This window comes from Erythrolamprus reginae, chromosome 7, assembly GCF_031021105.1.
Source record: "Erythrolamprus reginae isolate rEryReg1 chromosome 7, rEryReg1.hap1, whole genome shotgun sequence".
NCBI classification, from domain to species: Eukaryota; Metazoa; Chordata; class Lepidosauria; order Squamata; family Dipsadidae; genus Erythrolamprus; species Erythrolamprus reginae.
In genome coordinates, this window is record NC_091956.1 from 33,124,022 (window position 1) to 33,143,520 (window position 19,499).

At 43.2% G+C, this 19,499-nt stretch overlaps 1 protein-coding gene across 1 annotated transcript in view; it reads right to left on the reverse strand.

The window, feature by feature from the left end:
- ETFDH (electron transfer flavoprotein dehydrogenase) overlaps positions 1-19,497 on the reverse strand; it is a 23,332-nt gene extending 3,835 nt beyond the window's left edge. Inside the window, exons 1-10 of the mRNA XM_070757293.1 lie at positions 19,168-19,497; positions 14,572-14,718; positions 12,542-12,771; positions 11,610-11,691; positions 10,444-10,562; positions 10,192-10,269; positions 9,553-9,699; positions 8,973-9,113; positions 8,272-8,415; positions 7,493-7,661 (exon numbers count right to left, since the gene is read on the reverse strand). Of these exons, the coding sequence (XP_070613394.1) occupies positions 7,493-7,661; positions 8,272-8,415; positions 8,973-9,113; positions 9,553-9,699; positions 10,192-10,269; positions 10,444-10,562; positions 11,610-11,691; positions 12,542-12,771; positions 14,572-14,718; positions 19,168-19,201 (1,291 nt within the window). The 5' untranslated portion in view covers positions 19,202-19,497. The remainder of the gene's footprint in view (positions 1-7,492; positions 7,662-8,271; positions 8,416-8,972; positions 9,114-9,552; positions 9,700-10,191; positions 10,270-10,443; positions 10,563-11,609; positions 11,692-12,541; positions 12,772-14,571; positions 14,719-19,167) is intronic.
- Positions 19,498-19,499: the final 2 nt, after the last annotated feature.

The window sequence follows — 19,499 nt, forward strand, 5'->3', positions numbered from 1 at the left end:
CCTGGATGGGTGTCAACAGACTCAGGCTCAACCCGGATAAGACGGAGTGGCTGTGGGTTTTGCCTCCCAAGGACAATCCCATCTGTCCATCCATTACCCTGGGGGGGGAATTATTGACCCCCTCAGAGAGGGTCCGCAACTTGGGCGTCCTCCTCGATCCACAGCTCACATTAGAACAACATCTCTCAGCTGTGGCGAGGGGGGCATTTGCCCAGGTTCGCCTGGTGCACCAGTTGCGGCCCTATCTGGACCGGGACTCATTGCTCACAGTCACTCATGCCCTCATCACCTCGAGGTTCGACTACTGTAATGCTCTCTACATGGGGCTACCTTTGAAAAGTGTTCGGAAACTTCAGATGGTGCAAAATGCAGCTGCGAGAGCAGTCATGGGCTTACCTAGGTATGCCCATGTTTCGTCATCACTCCGCAGTCTGCATTGGCTGCCGATCAGTTTCCGGTCACAATTCAAAGTGTTGGTTATGACCTTTAAAGCCCTTCATGGCATTGGACCAGAATATCTCCGAGACCGCCTCCTGCCGCACGAATCCCAGCGACCGATTAGGTCCCACAGAGTGGGCCTTCTCTGGGTCCCGTCAACTAAACAATGTCGGTTGGCGGGCCCCAGGGGAAGTGCCTTCTCTGTGGCGGCACCGGCCCTCTGGAACCAACTCCCCCCGGAGATTAGGACTGCCCCTACTCTTCCTGCCTTCCGTAAACTCCTTAAAACCCACCTCTGCCGTCAGGCATGGGGGAACTGAAACATCTCCCCCTGGGCATGTTTAATTTATGCATGGTATGTCTGTGTGTGCGTCTGTTAGCATATGGGGTTTTTTAAATATTTAAATATTTTTAAATTTGTCTGTTTACTTATGATTTGTTTCTACATGTTGTGAGCCGCCCCGAGTCTTCGGAGAGGGGCGGCATACAAATCTAAGTAATAAATAATAAATAAATAAATTTAGCAGCAGCATCCAAAAGCCCAGAGTCTTGAAAAGAACCATTGTACCTACCTGAACGGTCTTCTCGATGCCCTGGAAGGAGAGTCCAGCATGGTTTAGCTCAAGTCTTATTGGTAGGACTGAGTTTCAAATTAACATAAATACATAATAATTAGGTACCGCCCCCTTGCTGCCCCAAGTATCCAGTTTTAAAAAACGAAAAGATGTAAGAATAATCAACTTTATTAACAACCATAATAAAAACACTAGTATCAACCAAACAAGATCTCCCATGGTTCTTCGGGAGGGTATGGACTCTCCTTCCAGGGCATCGAGAAGACCGTTCAGGTAGGTACAACGGTTCTTCTCCCATGCCTCCTGGAAGGAGAGTCCAGCATGGGATATACCCAAGGTCCAAAGTCTCAGGGAGGGAGATTGTGAACCATGGGTGGTACCTCCCCGCACACCTTCTGGAGTACACGTCTGCCAAAAGCAGCTTCAGCCGAAGCGAAGGTATCCAACTTGTAGTGACGAATAAAGGTTGTGGGTGAACTCCACGCCGCGGCTCTGCAGATATCCTCAAGGGGGGCTTGCGACGCCCAAGCCGCCGAGGAAGCCGCACTCCTTGTCGAATGAGCCTGTATACCACTCGGTGGAGTCCTTGCACTCGCCTTGTATGCCTCAACTATACACAGTCTCACCCATTGGCTAATGGTATTGGAAGATACCTTGAGGCCCAGTTTACTAGAACTAAATGACACAAACAAAGCCTCAGTTTTGCGTAAACTGTCGGTACGCCGGATGTAAAGTTTCAATGCTCTGCGTACGTCTACCTTGTGCCACTTAAGTTCTAAGGGGTGATTACCACGAGCACAGAAATCCGGTAACACCAACTCTAGAGCTCTGTGAAAGTGTGTGTTGATTTTTGGAAGAAAGGTGGGGTCCAAGCGCAAACAAACTCTGTCCGGATAAAAATGACACAAGTCTGATCTTACCGACAGTGCGGACAGTTCGGACACCCGCCTTGCCGAGGTGACTGCCACCAAGAAGGCCGTCTTGAATGAGAGGTAACGCAATGAAACAGTCCTTAACGGTTCAAAGGGTGGCCCCGTGAGGGCCTGAAGAACCAAAGTTAAGTCCCATGTGGGAAAACGGTGAACAAGAGGGGGCTGCGTGTTGGTAGCCCCTCTGAGAAAATCCTTAATCCAAGGGTGACAAGTTAAGGGTCCCCCATCGTCCCTCTTTATAATGGTGGCAAGCGCTGCGACCTGGCGTCTTAGCGTGTTTGGCGCCAGACCTTTCTCCAAACCTTTCTGCAAGAATTCCAAGACAGGGATGACTGAGGAATCCTCTGGTCGAAGGTTCCTGTCATTGCAAAAAGAATGGAAGGCTGCCCATGTTGCCTGATAAATTCGGACTGTGGAAGGGCGTCGAGCCGCTTGAATAGTTGTGATGACATTCTCGGGAAGAAGACAGCTCCTCAACCTGTCCCCTTCAAATGCCATGCGGTTAGGTGGAACCATTGGGGTTCCGGGTGGTACACAAACCCCTGGCTGAGGGATATCTGGTCGTCCGGTATCCTCCACGGTGGGGAGATGGACAGTTCCCTGAGATCCGCAAACCAAGGTCTCCGAGGCCAATGAGGCGCTAGCAAGAGGACCTCCGCCTTCTCCATCAGGATCTTCCTTATCACCGATGGAATAAGCGGAATCGGAGGAAAGGCGTAGAGCAGAGCCTTTGGCCACTGTAGATGTAGTGCATTGGTTCCTTCGGCACCCGGAGATGGAAAACGGGAGTAAAACCTCGGGAGCTGGGTATTCTGGGGGGTGGCGAATAGGTCCACCACCGGTGCTCCGAACCGACGCGAGACTTCTTGAAATAGACCCGGATCGAGCCGCCACTCCGTCGGGTCCAGTTCCTGGCGGCTGAGCCAATCGGCCTGTTTGTTGTCCTCCCCCGCAATGTGTTCTGCATGCAGAGAGGAGAGATGAGTCTCCGCCCAGTCGAAGAGAAGGACCGTCTCTTCCATCAGCCTGAGAGAGCGCGTTCCACCTTGGTGATTTAAATGTGCCCTGGTCGCTACATTGTCCGTGCGCACGAGGACGTGCTGACCTTCCAGCAAGGTGGCAAAGGCCAGCAAGGCCAAGCGGACCGCTCTCAGTTCCAAGAAATTGATATTGATTGGGCATAGTTCCTGGGGGCTCCAGAATCCTTGAGCCACCTGGGCATGGACGTGGGCGCCCCACCCCAACAGACTGGCGTCCGTGGTGAGGATAGTATGACGGCATGGTCCGAAGGGAGTGCCCTGCCGCAGCGCTGGAGATCTCCACCAGCGCAGGGAAAGTTGCAGCTCGCGTCCCACGAAGGTTAGACGGTGTGTATGGCTTAATCTTCGACGCTGGAATGGGAGCAAGGTCCACTGAAGCAGTTGATAATGGTAACGGGCCCAAGGGACAATGTCCACGCAGGAGACCAGGGTCCCCAGCACCTTTGACAGAAAAGACAGTGGGACCTCCCGTTCCTGTTGAAGGCCACCTACCAGAGAGCAGATGTGGTGTTGTCGCTCTGGAGATAGATATACCCTCTGAGAGGCCGTGTCTATCACCGCACCCAGATGAATGAGTCTGGTGGCAGGAATCAAATGGCTCTTTGGCATATTGATGGTAAAGCCGTGATGTCGTAGACAAAGCATCGTGACTTGCAAGTCCTCGTGCGCCCTCTGGCGGGTTGGAGACAGAAGTAAGATGTCGTCCAAATATGCTAGAATTCGGATTGGCCGTGACCGCAGATCGGCCAGCAGTGCATCCAGTATCTTCGTAAAGGTACGTGGGGCCGATGACAGGCCAAAGGGCATTGCCCTGTACTGGTAATGGACGTTGTGTAGACAGAATCGGAGAAATTGTCGATGGGCCGGGTGTATGGGAACATGCAGGTAGGCCTCCTTTAAATCCACTGAAGTAAGAAGGTCCCCTGCTCGAACAGAGGTCAGGATGGAGCGGAGGGAGGCCATCTTGAACCGTCGATAAAGAATATACTGGTTCAGACGTTTGAGGTTCAAGATGAGCCTGCAACCCCCGGAGGCCTTGGGTACAAGGAACACCTTCGAATAGAATCCCGTACCTTTGGAACTGTCCTGAACGGGTTCGATCACTTGGATCTGTAAAAGGTGGAGAATTTCCTGATCCAAGAGAGACCTCCTTTCGGGATCTCTGGTGACGGGGCATGTGGTAAAATGCTGCGGAGGGTTGTGCATAAATTCGATCTTTAGCCCTCGTGAGATAGTGGCCAAGACCCAGGGGTCTGAAGTAGTAGCTCGCCATCTCTCGCTGAATTTTTGTAGCTTGCCCCCCAAAGGAATGCCGTCCAGGCAGTCACTTGGAACGTCTGGCGTTCCGTTGTTGGTATCCCCGGAATGGTCGTCTGGTTTGGGAAAAGCCTCTGCCCCGTTCCTGGGAATATGGTCTGTCATTCCTATAGGATGTGGAGAAGGCCCCCTGTGAGTAAGGTCTGGCCTGCTGTGAAGTGGCGGACCACGAGTCCCACCGAAAGGACTGCCTACGGGAGTACGGACCAGTCCTTCGGTCCTGGCGACGGAAAGATCGTGGGAGGACCTTTCTCTTATCTTTATCCTCCACCAGGACAGGATCAAGGGCCTCCCCAAACAATTTTGTGCCCTCAAAGGGGGCCGAAGACAATGTCCACTTCGACTTGGCATCCACCTGCCAGTTTCTTAGCCAAAGTAGACGCCTTGACGAAATGGTGGAAGCCATAGCCCTGGAGGCAAATTTGGTGGCATGCAGGGTGGCATCGGTGGAAAATTCCGCCATCGCAAGGAGCTTATTCAAGTCCTGTCGCAGTCGAGTCTCGTCAGGACCCAGCCTCGCCTGAACCTCCTGGATCCACATGATGGATGCCCGACTGAAGAACAAGGCGGTGGATGCTGCTCGAAGAGCCCAAGCGGCCATCTGGTGGGTCTTCTTAAGAAGTGTCTCCGCCCTCCTTTCATCCGGTTTTAAATTGTCAGCCGTCTCTGAAGGTACGACAGCGCGGGAGACCAATGTGGCCACTGGTTTGTCCACAGGGGGAAACTGGAGCAGGTTCTCCATGCTGTCATCAAAGGTATAAAACCTGCGTTCCAGGTTGGAAGGCCCTTGCGCCGCCGCCGGATGCTGCCACGGGCGCTTAACATTCTCGAGAAAAATCTCCAATGCAGGAACCTTGTCCGATTCCTTGGCGGGCTCCTTACATAAAGCCGCCGAGGTGCGTGGCCCGTCTGATGGTTCCACTAGCGGTGTTGCTCCTGGCACATCTAAGGCTTGCTTTGCCTTGTATAATAAAACCCTAAACAAGGAGGGTTTAAAAAGGCCGGCCACTGCTGGCTGCTCCAGAACGGCGAATTCGTCATCCGACAGGCCATTTCCGTGGTCACTGTCGTCCTCAAAATTGGAGTGGTCAATGGACATAGAACCCAACCCAGTAGGGGGCGGTGGTGCTGACCAGATATCCCTGGGTTGGGTAGGCTGGGATGGAAAGGTATTGGCCCGTTGAGTTGCTGCAGCTATGCCCTGCGTATATGCATTGGCCACAATGTCCTGTAAGGTAGGTGCAAAGGCCTGCCAAGCATCTGTATGGTCTCGAAGACCCGCTGCCGTTGGAGTGAAAGTAGATGAGGGAACATAGTTTGGTGCCTGTAACCCCACCTGAGGCAGTGCCTGGCTATGAGAAGAAGAAGGCCTCTCGGGCCTTGCTGCAGTTGATGGCAATGGAGGGATCTGCCTGTCAGGGGACCAGTCTCTCTCGGTGGCAGTGCCCTGGAGCCCCATGGAAGCAACAGGTGAAAGAGCAGATGGAGGAAGAGGCTGGAAAGGGCCTATAGTCAGTCCTCCTACGATGGGGGGGGACAAGGCCGCCTCTAAACGCTGCTCTAGGGCCTTGATCTTGCGTTCAGCCTCACGCAGAGAGGAGCTCGATTGAGAAGACTTATTTCTAGGCTTGTTGGTCTTATCCTTCCCCTTGACAGGAGTCTTGACCGCCTGGGCCTGCTCCTCCCCAGTGACAAGCTGATCTGCCATATTTATCTTTATATATATGGGGCAGCGTACTCACAATCCTGCACAGCCACAGTCGTTTGCCAGAAATAGAAGGCTCTCACTCACAAGTGATGGCAAGCAGGCAGGACTGACAGTGAAAAAACAGCCCTCTCATAGGCTGTCAGCCGGCCACGTGACTCCATCGGCTGTCTCTGGGCAGACATTGGGGAACTGATAACCTGGCCGGCTGCCCAGTTCGCGCCTAATTAAACCGGCAAGCAATGCCGGTCGCGCTTCTGGCTTGTTGCCAATTCAGCAAACATGGCGGCGTGAGGAAGGGCCTCATAGGGCGAGCGCACCCTTGGCGAAGCCGGGAAACATCTCTGCCGCCGCCAAACGACCCTCTGCAAGCAGCTCCCCGAAGCCTCCGCTTGCCGCTTGCTATTGCAAGCGCTCGAACAGCTGTTCGGCGGCTTTAATGGCCGCGGCGGCTTTTTTTCCTCTTTTTTCCGACGTCCTTTCTCTCGCCGCCCCCGACAATGGGGAGGGGCGGACCCCCCCCATCTGGGGTGATATGGGCTTTATTAGACCACCAGGTCAAACTAATAATGTAAGTATAGCCCCGTTGCTCCTCGGTGGGCAGTACCCGCTGAGAGAAGAGGCCCCAAAAGGAGAAAGGTGGGGGTGGTGCCCGCGGAGGGCAGAGACCCCATCAGAAAACCAGGAACCTATTAAAAGAGAAAGGGAAAAAAATTACAAGGTTCATACATTTATTAACATTAAATTACATTACATACTCAACCTAAAAGGGAGAGAAAAAACTCATGTCCTTAACCTCGACTGAGTTTTTTAAAACTGGATACTTGGGGCAGCAAGGGGGCGGTACCTAATTATTATGTATTTATGTTAATTTGAAACTCAGTCCTACCAATAAGACTTGAGCTAAACCATGCTGGACTCTCCTTCCAGGAGGCATGGGAGAATATTGGTATGCTCACATATGTTTAAAAGGTAAAAACCTATACGTGGTGTACTTTTTCAAATTATCTGAATTTATCTGCTTTTAAGTGCAACACCTAAATTCTATACATCTACAGTATGACACAAATTAAAGCAATAAGCTAGCTGAACTGCCAAAAGTACATACCAGGGTGCCCAGGAAACCTGGAAAACAGGGAAATCAGGGAATTATCAGGGAAATCGGTGGTTTGGGAAATATCAGGGAATTTGTGAAAAAAATGGAATAAAACGGGGGAAAAACAAACTATTAAAATGTTTAAAAGTCAGGGGGAAATCATGTAAAAAAAAGGATTGCGCTGCCTGGCAGAGTCAAGCAAAAATGAACATAACTGTGGCAACAACTTGCTTCTTCAGCTACCAATATTTCTTCATGGCTTAGCCGTTTGGTATGACGTCATCTATGATCACACCTTAACTAGATGTCAAGTTACAAGGAAATGTTGGAATTTCAAAATGCTTCCCCCCTGGACACCCTGACATACATTTTCATCATACCCCTCTTACCTATTGTTTTTGATTGGAGATTTTCGTTGATTAGTTGATTGAAAATGGCTTCTGAAGCCAGCATTCCACTTTTCATAGCAGTGTGTGTACCTTTAATCTTGGGAACATTCATGAAACCTGGGCTACATCCAATAAGAACCCCACCAGGAAAGGTAAGTTTGGGTATGGACTAAATATGAAAAAAACAAATGCTATTAAAATATGGACTAAATATGAAAAAAACCCATGCTATTAAGATATTGTCTAAATATAAAAAAACCATGTGCTATTTTGTAATACAGTAGTCCCTCGCTATACCGTGCTTCACCTACTGCGGCTTCACTTCATTGCGGGTTTCTGAGGAAGCCGATTGGCAGATTTAAACAGCCCGCCGAACTCGATCGGCAGGTTTTGCAAAAAAATAAATAAATCTAAAATTGTAAATACTGTATTTAAATACTGTATCTAAAATAAATACTGTGTGGGAAGGGTTTATAAACACTTAAAACAATGAAAACTTACCAAACAATTACAATATAAATACTTAAATAAGTACTATCAGTCGATAAATTCCCCATCGCGGATTTCACCTATCGCGGCCAGGTCTGGAACGTAACACCAGCGATAGGTGAGGGACTACTGTAATCTATTATAATAAACATTTTTGGAACTGAAATAATGGCTTTCTTTTTTCTACATGTCAATTTAAGCAATTAACATCTTGATCAATTAGTATATTACCAAGTTGGTTTTCCCCTCCATCCCCCAAGTCCAAGAAAGTAACCTTAGATTGCTATTACCTGATAACCCCCTTCATTAAGAGCTCGGGCACCATAACCAATCCTCTTTCCTCCTTCAAAGGTTGGCCGTACACTGGGGTGATACTTCCACCTCTGAAATTCCTTAAATGGGCTCAAAAAAGGGTTTTGATAATCTAAACCAACCTACAAAGTAAAATCCAAAATAAACTTGTTTCACTCAATAATTACTTGAGCACATCCTTGTATTAATTGACGAATATGGACACCTCACTTTGGGATACAAAGATATATTTTGTAGCAATAGAATAATTTTTTGTGATTCTTGCATTGACTTATTCTTTTGAAATTAATGAGTAGACATATAATGATCCCATGATGCAATTTACTATGAATCTAACCAGATCATCCATCCATCCATCTGATTTCAAGGGTTGAATCTTGTATTTCTGTTCATTTTTCAAAATCTTTGTTACTGTATTTTAAGATTTTTTTTAATTTAAAACTTTTCAATACTGCAAGGTAGGTTATAATCAATATAATTTAACATGCAATATATAATAATAAACATAATAAACATCTACATTGCAATCATGAGTCAAACATTTAAATATATTTAAAGTATAATACTGAATAAAATGAGTTGTCCATTAGAGACCCAAATGCTTTTATGTAGAACATATTGCTTTGGTTTGCAAAGAAACTAGTTTTATTTCGATATTACAATAAATATTTACACTTACTACAAATCCAACAGCTACTAATGGTTCACCCTCATTTAGATGATAAAGAAATGATCCTCCATATGTATGTCTGTCCAAAGGCCAGCCAACAGTATGCTCCACTTTTCCTGGTTTCCATTTACTTTCATCAATAAGCCACAGCTAGAATATCAAAATTGTATTATGAAATTCATAATATTCTGTAAGTATACCACTGAAAAATATACCACTGACAATTTTGCATAATGAAGAAAAAAAATTAACAGCTTGAACTTTACAAATTTTTAAATAAAGGTTTTGTATTTGAAACCACAATAGTTGACAATCACTTTATAATTCTGATTGAATAACTGAGCTATCAAATAAGATTAGAGGAATTTGGTAAATGTGCAAATGAGCAAGTAGGACATGTACAAATAGGAAATCTGGATGTTATTATCATATAGTACAGTATATTGCAATAGCACCCTGAACTAGCAAAGAACAAAAGTGTTTCACCTAAAGAAAAATACTTCCTTTTATACTTATGTACCATACTTACATACCATCTGCAAGATTAATAGAATAAGAATTATAGTTACAGGTGTATAAAATAGCATACCTCTTTAAGTCCAATGCCATAAGTCTGCGGTTCACAATTCTCCCTCAGATTATATTTGTTGTACAATTGTTTTGCCAGATGACCATGACAACCTTCTGCAAACATTGTGATTTTGGCATGCAACTCTAGACCTCTCTCAAAAGTACCCTACAACAATAAAACATATAATATCATTATGTAATGTATGTTTTAATTTTATGTATAGTCATAAATACACATGTATTCTTTGTGCCACAGACAGTTTTATATATTGCTCCAGAAAAATCAGTCATTGCAGGAAGTTGGTGTATGAAAGAATGAAATGGGTTCCAAGATATCCACTCAATAATAATTAAAGTATTTTAAAAATTACTGGGTTTTGACTTGAGGTTTGTATTTTGGGCAAATCAAGGGGATATCCTAAAACAACAAACACATAAAATCAGCAGTGACATTGCTGATCTCTACACTTGATATTTACTGTCATGATTTAAAACTAATATTAAATTAAAAGGCCTAAAGCTGCTCCTCAAACTTGGCATTAATCACTTTTTAAAATATTGAAATAACTTTTTACAATAATACCTAATCACTTTTTACAAAAGTCAAATGGTATCAAACATATGTTACAGTAAATGTGTTAAGAAATTTAACATTTACCTTAGGTGCACCATCTTTTTGGATGCCAACATCATTTGTGGCAATTCCTTTCACGCTTCCATCTTCATTGAAAAGAATCTATAATAACATCAAATAGGTATCATTTCAACATATCATAATTATTGATTTTCTAAGATTCAGAAGAACTCTAAATTCTTCAAATAACACAAAATACTGATTCATTTCAGATAGTGTATGAAATGTACAGCAAGTTCAAGAAATTTCATATCTGTATATAAAGTATGTTATTACCTCAGCTGCAGCATACCCTGGATAGACTTCAACACCAAGTGCTTCTGCTTGTTCACCCAACCAGCTCACAAAATGTCCTAGACGAACTATGTAATTCCCATGATTAACCATGGGAAGGCCTAGTTTAAAAAAATATATCAGAAATGCTTTTATTAGCAAATTAGTTTAAAGTTTATCTTTTGCCATAAAGCTGTCCTGCAGAAGTATTCTAGCTAATCCTCATTTAACAACCGCTCATTCAATAACCATTCAAAGTAACGACTGTACTCAATGAGAAATACTTATAATTGTGGTTGTCATACCCTGCAGTCACATGGGGGCACTTGGCATACAGCTCGCAATTACAACGTTGCACTGTTTGCAACATGGGACGCTGGGGAAGCTGTAGAAGGTTGCAAATGAGGATCATGTGACCATGGGATTCTGCAGCTGCAAGGGGTTTGCCCAGTGTCAACTAGGATTTTCAGAACTGCTGTTCTCAAGCCAGTGCAGTCACAAGACTGCAATTACATCACTTGATGGAGTTCCCAGTTCCAATTACCATTGGTAAGCAAGCAGTACCTGGAGAAAACTCTGCTCTAAGCTGACATTTATGATGAAAAAAACATTTACCTTGTCACCTAAGAAAAATTCTGATATGCTAGAAATGTCAAGTAGATTGTCTTCATTAACGTTTTATAAATATAGTAATACAACACTGTCAATACAGTCACATTACAGATAGTCCTCAACTTACAACAGTTCATTTAGTGACCAATTCAAACTTACAATAGCAGTGAAAAATGTGTTTTATGACAGTTGCAGCAGCCCCCTTATCAAGCCACCAAAATTCAGATGCTTGGCAAATGACTCATATTTCTGACAGTTGCAGTGTCCTAGATTCATGTGATCACCTTTTGCAACTTCTGATGAACAACATCTATGGGAAAGCCAGATTCACCTAACTGTAGTGATTCACTTAATAACTGTGGCAAGAAAGCTCATAAAATAGGGCAAACTCACTTAATAAATGTCTTACTTAGCAACAGAAATTTTGGGGTCAATTATGGTCATAAATCCAGGACCAGATGTACTATTTTCTTGAGCAAAGGAAGAATTCAGGTGAATATTTTGCATCCCAATTCAAAAAGGCAATTTGTGTTAAAATAGTTTGTATTCAACAGTACCTGGAAGAATGGGAACTGGAATTCTATAGTTCTTTGTTAAGATTCCAAATCTGTCTTCTGTTACAGAAGTATGTAGCGGAGCCTTAGGAAAAGAAATGAAATTATCATGGTTTTAATGAAGAAACATTCAATGTCTTTAAAATCATTTAAATATTTTGATCATTACAGACATTATTTAAATGGGAACATTTCATATTCTGTTAAAATAAAAAGTTATGGAATGTAAAAATGCACCTGTCTAAACAAACAGGAAGATATCAAACTAAAGTGTCATTTTTATCCCACCACTGAAGACCTACTACTGAAGGTAGTTAGCTAAAAAAATGTTATTTGAATTGATCTGATAATTGATCTCAAATACTTATTCTCGGTATTCAAAATATGTTAATCTAATAATTAACCTTCAAATTATTAATCTATGGGACCGTCTCCTGCCACATACCTCCTAGAGACCAAAAAGAACAAACACAGTTGGCTTTCTCCAGGTCCCATCAACTAAACAATGTAGTTGGTGGGACCGCGAGGAGGGACTTCTCTGTGGCTGCCCCAGCTCTATGGAACCAACTCTCCCCGCCCCAATGTTTGTACTGCTCCCACTCTACTGGCTTTCTGAAAGGCTGTGAGGACCTGGCTTTGCTGGCAGGCCTGGGGGCCGTGAATGCAACCTCTGTCTGTCTGTATGTTGTTTGATCGAATTGACTTGAGGGTTTTTTAAATGGTTTTTTTATCGTTTTAACATTTATATCTGACTTCTATTACTGTCTTGTATTTGCACTGTTGTAAGCTGCCATGAGTTCCTCGGGATTGGGCAGCATAAAAATCTAATTAATAATAATAATAATAATAATAATAATAATAATAATAATAATAATAATAATAATTTGTTTTGTAAATAATATTAAGTAGAGATGAACTAGAACAGGTAAACTTACTCCTCGCTCTTTCCAATCTGGAAAAAGTTCTTCCAAGGCACGAGGCTCAAGACAAGCTCCAGAGAGGGTATGTGCACCAATCTGAGCAGCCTTCTCCACCAGGCATACACGGATTTCTTTGCCATGCTCGCTAGCTAACTGCTTGAGGCGAATAGCTGCAGAAAGTCCTGCAGGACCTGCTCCAACTATAACAACATCAGCTTCTTCTGCAAATCTTTCCATGCTTGTCCCTTTCATATAGGAAAATAAAATAATCAGATAGGGTGTTAAATTAAAATAAATTGTTCCATTCTGCTTGACCTAAGATATTAATAGCAAATTCATGCAATGAACTAAAAGAAGATAGATGCACACCAGAACTTTTGTTTCCTCTTGCTGGAGAATTATTAAGTGGCTACATCTATCTATTACAATTGTCCTGCTCAATTTAGCAAAATTTACAAAGTACCTCTATTTAAGAACTTAATTCGTTCCGTGACCAGGTTCTTAAGTAGAAAAGTTTGTAAGAAGAAGCAATTTTTCCCATAGGAATCAATGTAAAAACAAATAATGCGTGTAAACCCATTAGGAAAGAAATAAAAGCTCAGAATTTGGGTGGGAGGAAGAGGAAGGAGAGGAGGACAGTTGCTGCCCAGAGCGAAGGGAGCGTTTCTTTTCTCTGGCCGCTGGCAGATGTTTATCCCCTCTCCAAGCGCCCAGAGAAAGGAAAATGTTTTGTTCGCTCTGGACTGCCAAAGCCTTCTTAAGCACCACTGAAAGGCTCTTCTGGCAGCCCAGAAAAGCCCGAGATGGCCAGGATTAAAGGTGGAATGGCAGGAAACTGGCCGGGCCTCTGGGCCGCTCTCAAATTTCCTGGGAAATTTTTCGGGGCTCGGATTCTTAAATAGAAAATAGTTAAGTAGAGGCAAAAAAAATCTTGAACACCCAGTTCTTATCTAGAAAAGTTCTTAAGTAGAGGTGCCACTGTACTATAGGTTCTAAAACCTTTTTTATGTTGAATGTAAAAGTAAATCATTTACAGACCATAAAACATGTTACGGGAGGAATCTAGGACAATAACTTAAAGGCTAATAAGATTCATAATTATAGAGTCCAAAATACAACTTCAAACAAAATAGATTTACATTTCTGCAAACCTACGCTTACTTTCAGAGTCACAGTGACACTCTAATTATTGTAAATGTTTTCTACCTTATCTCAGGAAAATCATATTAAATTTTAATTCCCTCTGTGTCAAAATAAAGATAAGCTATTAATATATGCCAACAAGCAAAGTTTCTCAATGGAGGAACTTGGAATTGATTAACCACCACGATTCACATAACTGCTGTAGTTATTCACTTAACAACCACGGCAACCAGGTCATAAAATTGGGTGTGATTCACTCAATGACCACATTGCTTAATAACAGAAGTTTCAGTCCCAACTGTGATTGTAAGTTGAGGACAACTTTTATAATTAGCCATACATACATCACATATATTTGTTTTTCCACTTCTGAGGTACTCTTTGATTAGGGAAAAAGCATAGATGTATTATTAGTAACTGGATACCTGTGCTTCACTACGAAACTGATTTAGACTTGATAAAAAAGCTTGAAAATTAATGAGTAGTTATACGTTGAACACACCCGCACCCAGTTTAGTAAAGGGATAACATCAGACTTTTCAGGTGGGAGTAGAACGTCTAACTCCTTAGCATGGAGTAGAATGTCTAAACTCTCAGACTGCAGGCCAGATGAGTGTTGTGCTGGCGATGCCCAATGGCAGTTGGAAGAGAGTTCTTTTTAGATGGGGAGAGGGAGTAGAACGTCCAACCTCTTAGCATCAGAGCATGTTAATAATAATATAAGAATTAACAAATGATCTAATGGTCATTTCAAAAAATCCTTTCTTAGTGAGCACCTAGAAGCTAAGAGGAACATATGTGCCAGGTTTCAAGTTTGTAGGTTTTATGGTTCTGGAGATTTCAAGGTGATGCGTGAGTGGTATTTGGCTTTTATACATATAGATTTAAGCATTGCCACTTACCTTCCCACCGTTTGTCTTTCTCCCGGGAGTGAATAGTATAGTGAGTGGTGATACGAGGAACTGTGGAACCAGAAGTCCATCTTGCCGCATATAAAGGTAGAAGACTGTTTTTTCTTGCAGACTTAAAGGCATACAGAAGATGAAGTGCTGGAGTAAAACAACAACACTTATTTTATAAACAATTTTTATTTTAATGATTGTTTAGATTTGATAAGTGCTTGAACACTCCACTATTATATGAGAAAGTATACATGCTGTCTTCTTTCGGTAATCACAGTTGGGACCAACATCTCCCTAAGCAACATAGTCACTAAGTAAAATATCACATGAGAAGTTTAGTCTCACTTCTGATACTTCTGGTTAAACAATGTTATCATACTGAATAAATAATCTGTATCTCATTCTATAATTCACTGATTTCTATTCTATCATTGACCTCTAGATAGCATCTACTGTAGCATATTCTTAAAAATGTATTGTTGCATTGCTTATGTTGCTTATTGCAGTGAACCATTAGATCTGTTCTTGAGGCCCTTAATTTATAACTGGTAAGTGACTCACAATGTCATCAGTAGAGAGCTGTAGGTGCTATGGGTTTGCTAATGGCATCTAGCCTTTTTTTCTTCATTTTTGTTTGTTATGGCCTATTGTTTCATTTCTATTAGTTTGAATCTGTGTTTTGCCAACCTTCCTCAGGCTTCAGTCAATTTTCTTTGCAATTAAATGCTATCTTTTCCAACCTAAAGAGTATGTTTTCCAGATTAATTAAAAATACTATGCAGCACGTGTGTACAAACTTTTCTGAATTTCTTATAGTACCATGTATTCACAGTACCATTCTTTGTTTCATTTAGTATTTTGCCATAACATTTGAATCTCTGTTATTTGTTAATATATTTCTGCATCATAAAGTAGCATTAGTAGAAGTAGTGACTGATACTTTTCATTTTGATAGCAATCTTTTATGTTGCTTTTTTGTCAGAATCCCTATATTAAGTAGTACTTTAAAGACTGAGGCAGCTAGATTAATTGTTGATATCAGCTATAACAGACATTTTCTGTTTATGGACAATTATTTTGATTTATAGATTGCTTAACTCCAAATGAATCTGGGTGGATTACAATTACAGGAATAATAATAATAATAATAATAATAATAATAATAATAATAAAAAATAATTTATTAGATTTGTATGCCACCCCTTTCCTAGGACTCAGGGCGGCTCACAACAAATAAAACATCATATACAAATCCAATGTTAAAAACAGTTTTTAAAAAAACCCTATTAAAAAGTCATACAACCCAAACATACCATACATAAAGTCAAGGCAGCTAAGGATATATCAATTCCTCCATGCCTGGCGACATAGATGAGTTTGCAAAAGTTTGCAAAAGGCAAGGAGGGTGGGGCAGTCCTAATCTCCGGAGGGAGCTGATTCCAGAGGGCCGGGGTCACCACAGAGAAGGCTCTTCCCCTGGGTCCCGCCAGATGGCATTGTTTCGTCGACAGGACCTGGAGAAGGCCAACTCTGTGGGACCTAATCAGTCGCTGGGATTCGTGCAGCAGCAGGCGGACCTGGAGGTATTCTGGTCCGATGCCATGAAGGGCTTTATAGGGCATAACTAACACTTTGAATTGTGACTGGAAATTGATCGGCAGCCAGTGTAGGCTGCGGAGTGATGATGAAACATGGGCATATCTGGGAATGCCCATGATAGCTCTCGCAGCCACGTTCTGCACAATCTGAAGTTTCCGAACACTCTTCAAAGGTAGCCCCATGTAGAGAGCATTGCCGTAGTTGAACCTCGAGGTGATGAGGGCATGAGCCACTGTGACTCCCTGTCCAAACGCCCTCCTCGCCACAGCTGAAAGATGGTTCTCTAATGTGAGCTGTGGACCCTCTCCGAGGGGGTCAATAACCACCCCCCAGGTTGATGGACGGACAGATGGAATTGTCCTTGGGAGGCAAAACCCACAGCCACTCCGTCTTGTCAGGGTTGAGTTTGAACCTGTTGACATCCATCCAGACGCCAACAGCCTCCAGGCACCGGCACATCACTTCCACTGCTTCACTGACTGGACATGAGGTGGAGATGTACAGCTGGGTATCATCAGCGCACTGATACCTCACCCCATGCCCTTGGATGATCTCACCCAGTGGTTTCATGTAGATATTAAATAGCAGGGGGGAGAAGACCGACTCCTGAGGCACCCCTCAAGGGAGAGACCTAGAGGTCGACCTCTGACCCCCTACTAACACCGACTGCGACCGACCGGAGAGGTAGGAGAAGAACCACTGAAGAACAGTGCCTTCCTCCCCCAACCCTTCCAGCTGGCGCAGAAGGATACCATGGTTGATGGTATCGAAAGCTGCTGAAAGGTCAAGAAGCACCAGGACAGAGGACAAGCCCCTGTCCCGGGCCCGCCAGACATCATCCATCAGCGTGACCAAAGCAGTTTCCGTGCTGTAGTTGGGCCTGAATCCTGACTGTTGAGGGCCTAGATAATCGGCTTCTTCCAAGGACCGCTGGAGTTGGAGTGCCACCACCTTCTCAACAACCTTCCCCATAAAGGGGAGGTTGGAGACTTGACGGTAGTTATTAAGCACGACTGGGTCCAGGGAAGGCTTCTTGAGGAGGGGGTGCACAAGTGCCTCCTTGTAGGGAGCCGGGAAGGACCCCCTCCCCAAAGAAGCATTTACAATCTCCTGGACCCAGCTCCGTGTCACCTCTCGGCTGGCCGAAACCAACCAAGAGGGACAGGGATCCAGTAAGCAGGTGGCAGAACTCACAGCTCTAATGGCCTTGTCCACTTCATCAGGAAACATTGATATAAAATCACAATTGGACTTATTATTATTTATAATTATTTATTAGATTTGTATGCCGCTCTTCTACGAAGACTCAGGGCGCTCTTCTCCGAAGACTTGGGGCGACTTAGAATTTCTGCTGCTGAGGCAATTGGTAAATCTGATTTGACAACTTTTTTGCCATAACTGTTAAGTGATTCACTGCAGTGAATCATATAGCCATTAAGCAAATCCAATTTCTACCATTGACTTTGCTTGTCAGAGACTGGCTGGGAAGGTCATAAATAGTGATCACATGACTCTGGGATGCTGCAATCATTGTAAATACATGCCAATTGCCAAGTGTCCAAAAGAAACTCATGGGTTGCAAATAGCCCAGACGGTACATTTTTCTTGCCCTGTAATTAACGTACCTAGAATAGTAATGACTACATTCCACTCCCAACAATCAGAGGATGCAGGTAGTAGCTGATCCTATCCCATATTTTATTATTTGATGGATGGCAAAAAGAGAGAGTGCATAACTACTCTGATGGGCATTTCTATTATCATCGGGGAGAATTTTAGTTTGCCTACCTCTCAACATTTTCTTTACTGTAAAGAAAAGAAAAAAAGTTGAGCTGTGTTGGCTTGGCCAGTGCATGCCAGGATCAATAACTTTGAAGGGGATAAAATAAGTTTGAGGGAATGGCACTAAGAAAGCCTGGACAACAGAATAGCAGATGACACACAAGGAAATCCACAGGAAGACAATAAGTAACTGGGAAGCAGCCTAGCAAGGACTAGCTGTCAGTTCTCTGACAGCTGTAAAATATTCTCTGCAAGTCCTAATTTACAATGCTCTTATTTCTAAAAATGATCTAAACTAAACCAAATAGTACTGTAGTTTGAACAGAAATCAGAAGAATTTGAGAATAGAAAGATATCATCTTGGAGTTCCTCCAAACAGATTCTTTCCTCTCACTAGCATATTCAGGTTTCATGTTTATTACCTTTTATGCAAGTTTCTGTTTTGCAATTCATTCGTGTTATTTACATTATTATGAATGCATAAGATCTACTAATATGTTGTTCCACAAGACTGACCTATGTTCAAACAAGACTACAGTATTTACAGTATTAGACAGTAACCTTTGCCCTAATTTTATTTCTGACCAATAGGGGGAAAGGAAAAAGAAACTTGGGGTTTACTTATTTAATTTGTCAAACACCTATAAGATAATATATATGTATAAACATATTTGAATACATGAAATGAATACGGATAAAAGGGAACATTAAGTCAGGGGCAGTAGGCACCCTGGTGCACTTATGCCCACCCCTTATGCACTTATGCATGTGAGAAATCCTTTCTGATGGCCACCCAAACCCCATTCCCAAATGTCTGTTACTTTTTTTCACCAATTGTTTAATTATCTTATTTATTCCCATGAATTTTGGTCTCCCAAGATCAGAACTCTGTTCATTTTCATTGTTGTTTGATGACATTTGAATCAAACTCCCAATTCGAGAGTCGAGAAACTGCGCTCTGTAACTTGAGAACTTCCCTTTCTCCTCTTTTCTCCCGAACAAACATACTTACAACTGGCACAAGCGATTTGATGTGAATTAAATGATATTCGTTAACAAGAGGGAGAAAGAGAATAAGAGAGGTGTTTTATATTCTTTTTAAGTTATATCGCCCTGAATTTAATTTTTTTTTGCCAAAATCACAGCAAAGGGGAAAGTTTCAACACCCCAAACCATTGCCACTACTCAGAAAACAGATCGAAAAGGTTGTTTCACCTTGACGTGAAAGCCCGCAAGTGGGAAACAGCATGGTGCTGAGTGAGGAGGGTACCTTCAGACAAACCAAAGCAGCAGCAGTTCTCCCTCTGAGATTTCCAAGAGACTCCTTCCTATTTTAAGGACTTATCTCGTGTGCGTCCACAGCTCAAGGGAAAATCACAACTGGGTTTCCATTTCAGCCCCCACTTCTTCAACTAAAGCAACATACACGCCCCCATGTTCCCGTCGAAATCGCGGCGCTCGCAAGAACAGCTCGGAAAATGGAAGTGCCACACAGAGCAAAGCATACAGCCATTAAAACTATCCTTCCCAGCATGCCTCGCAGGACG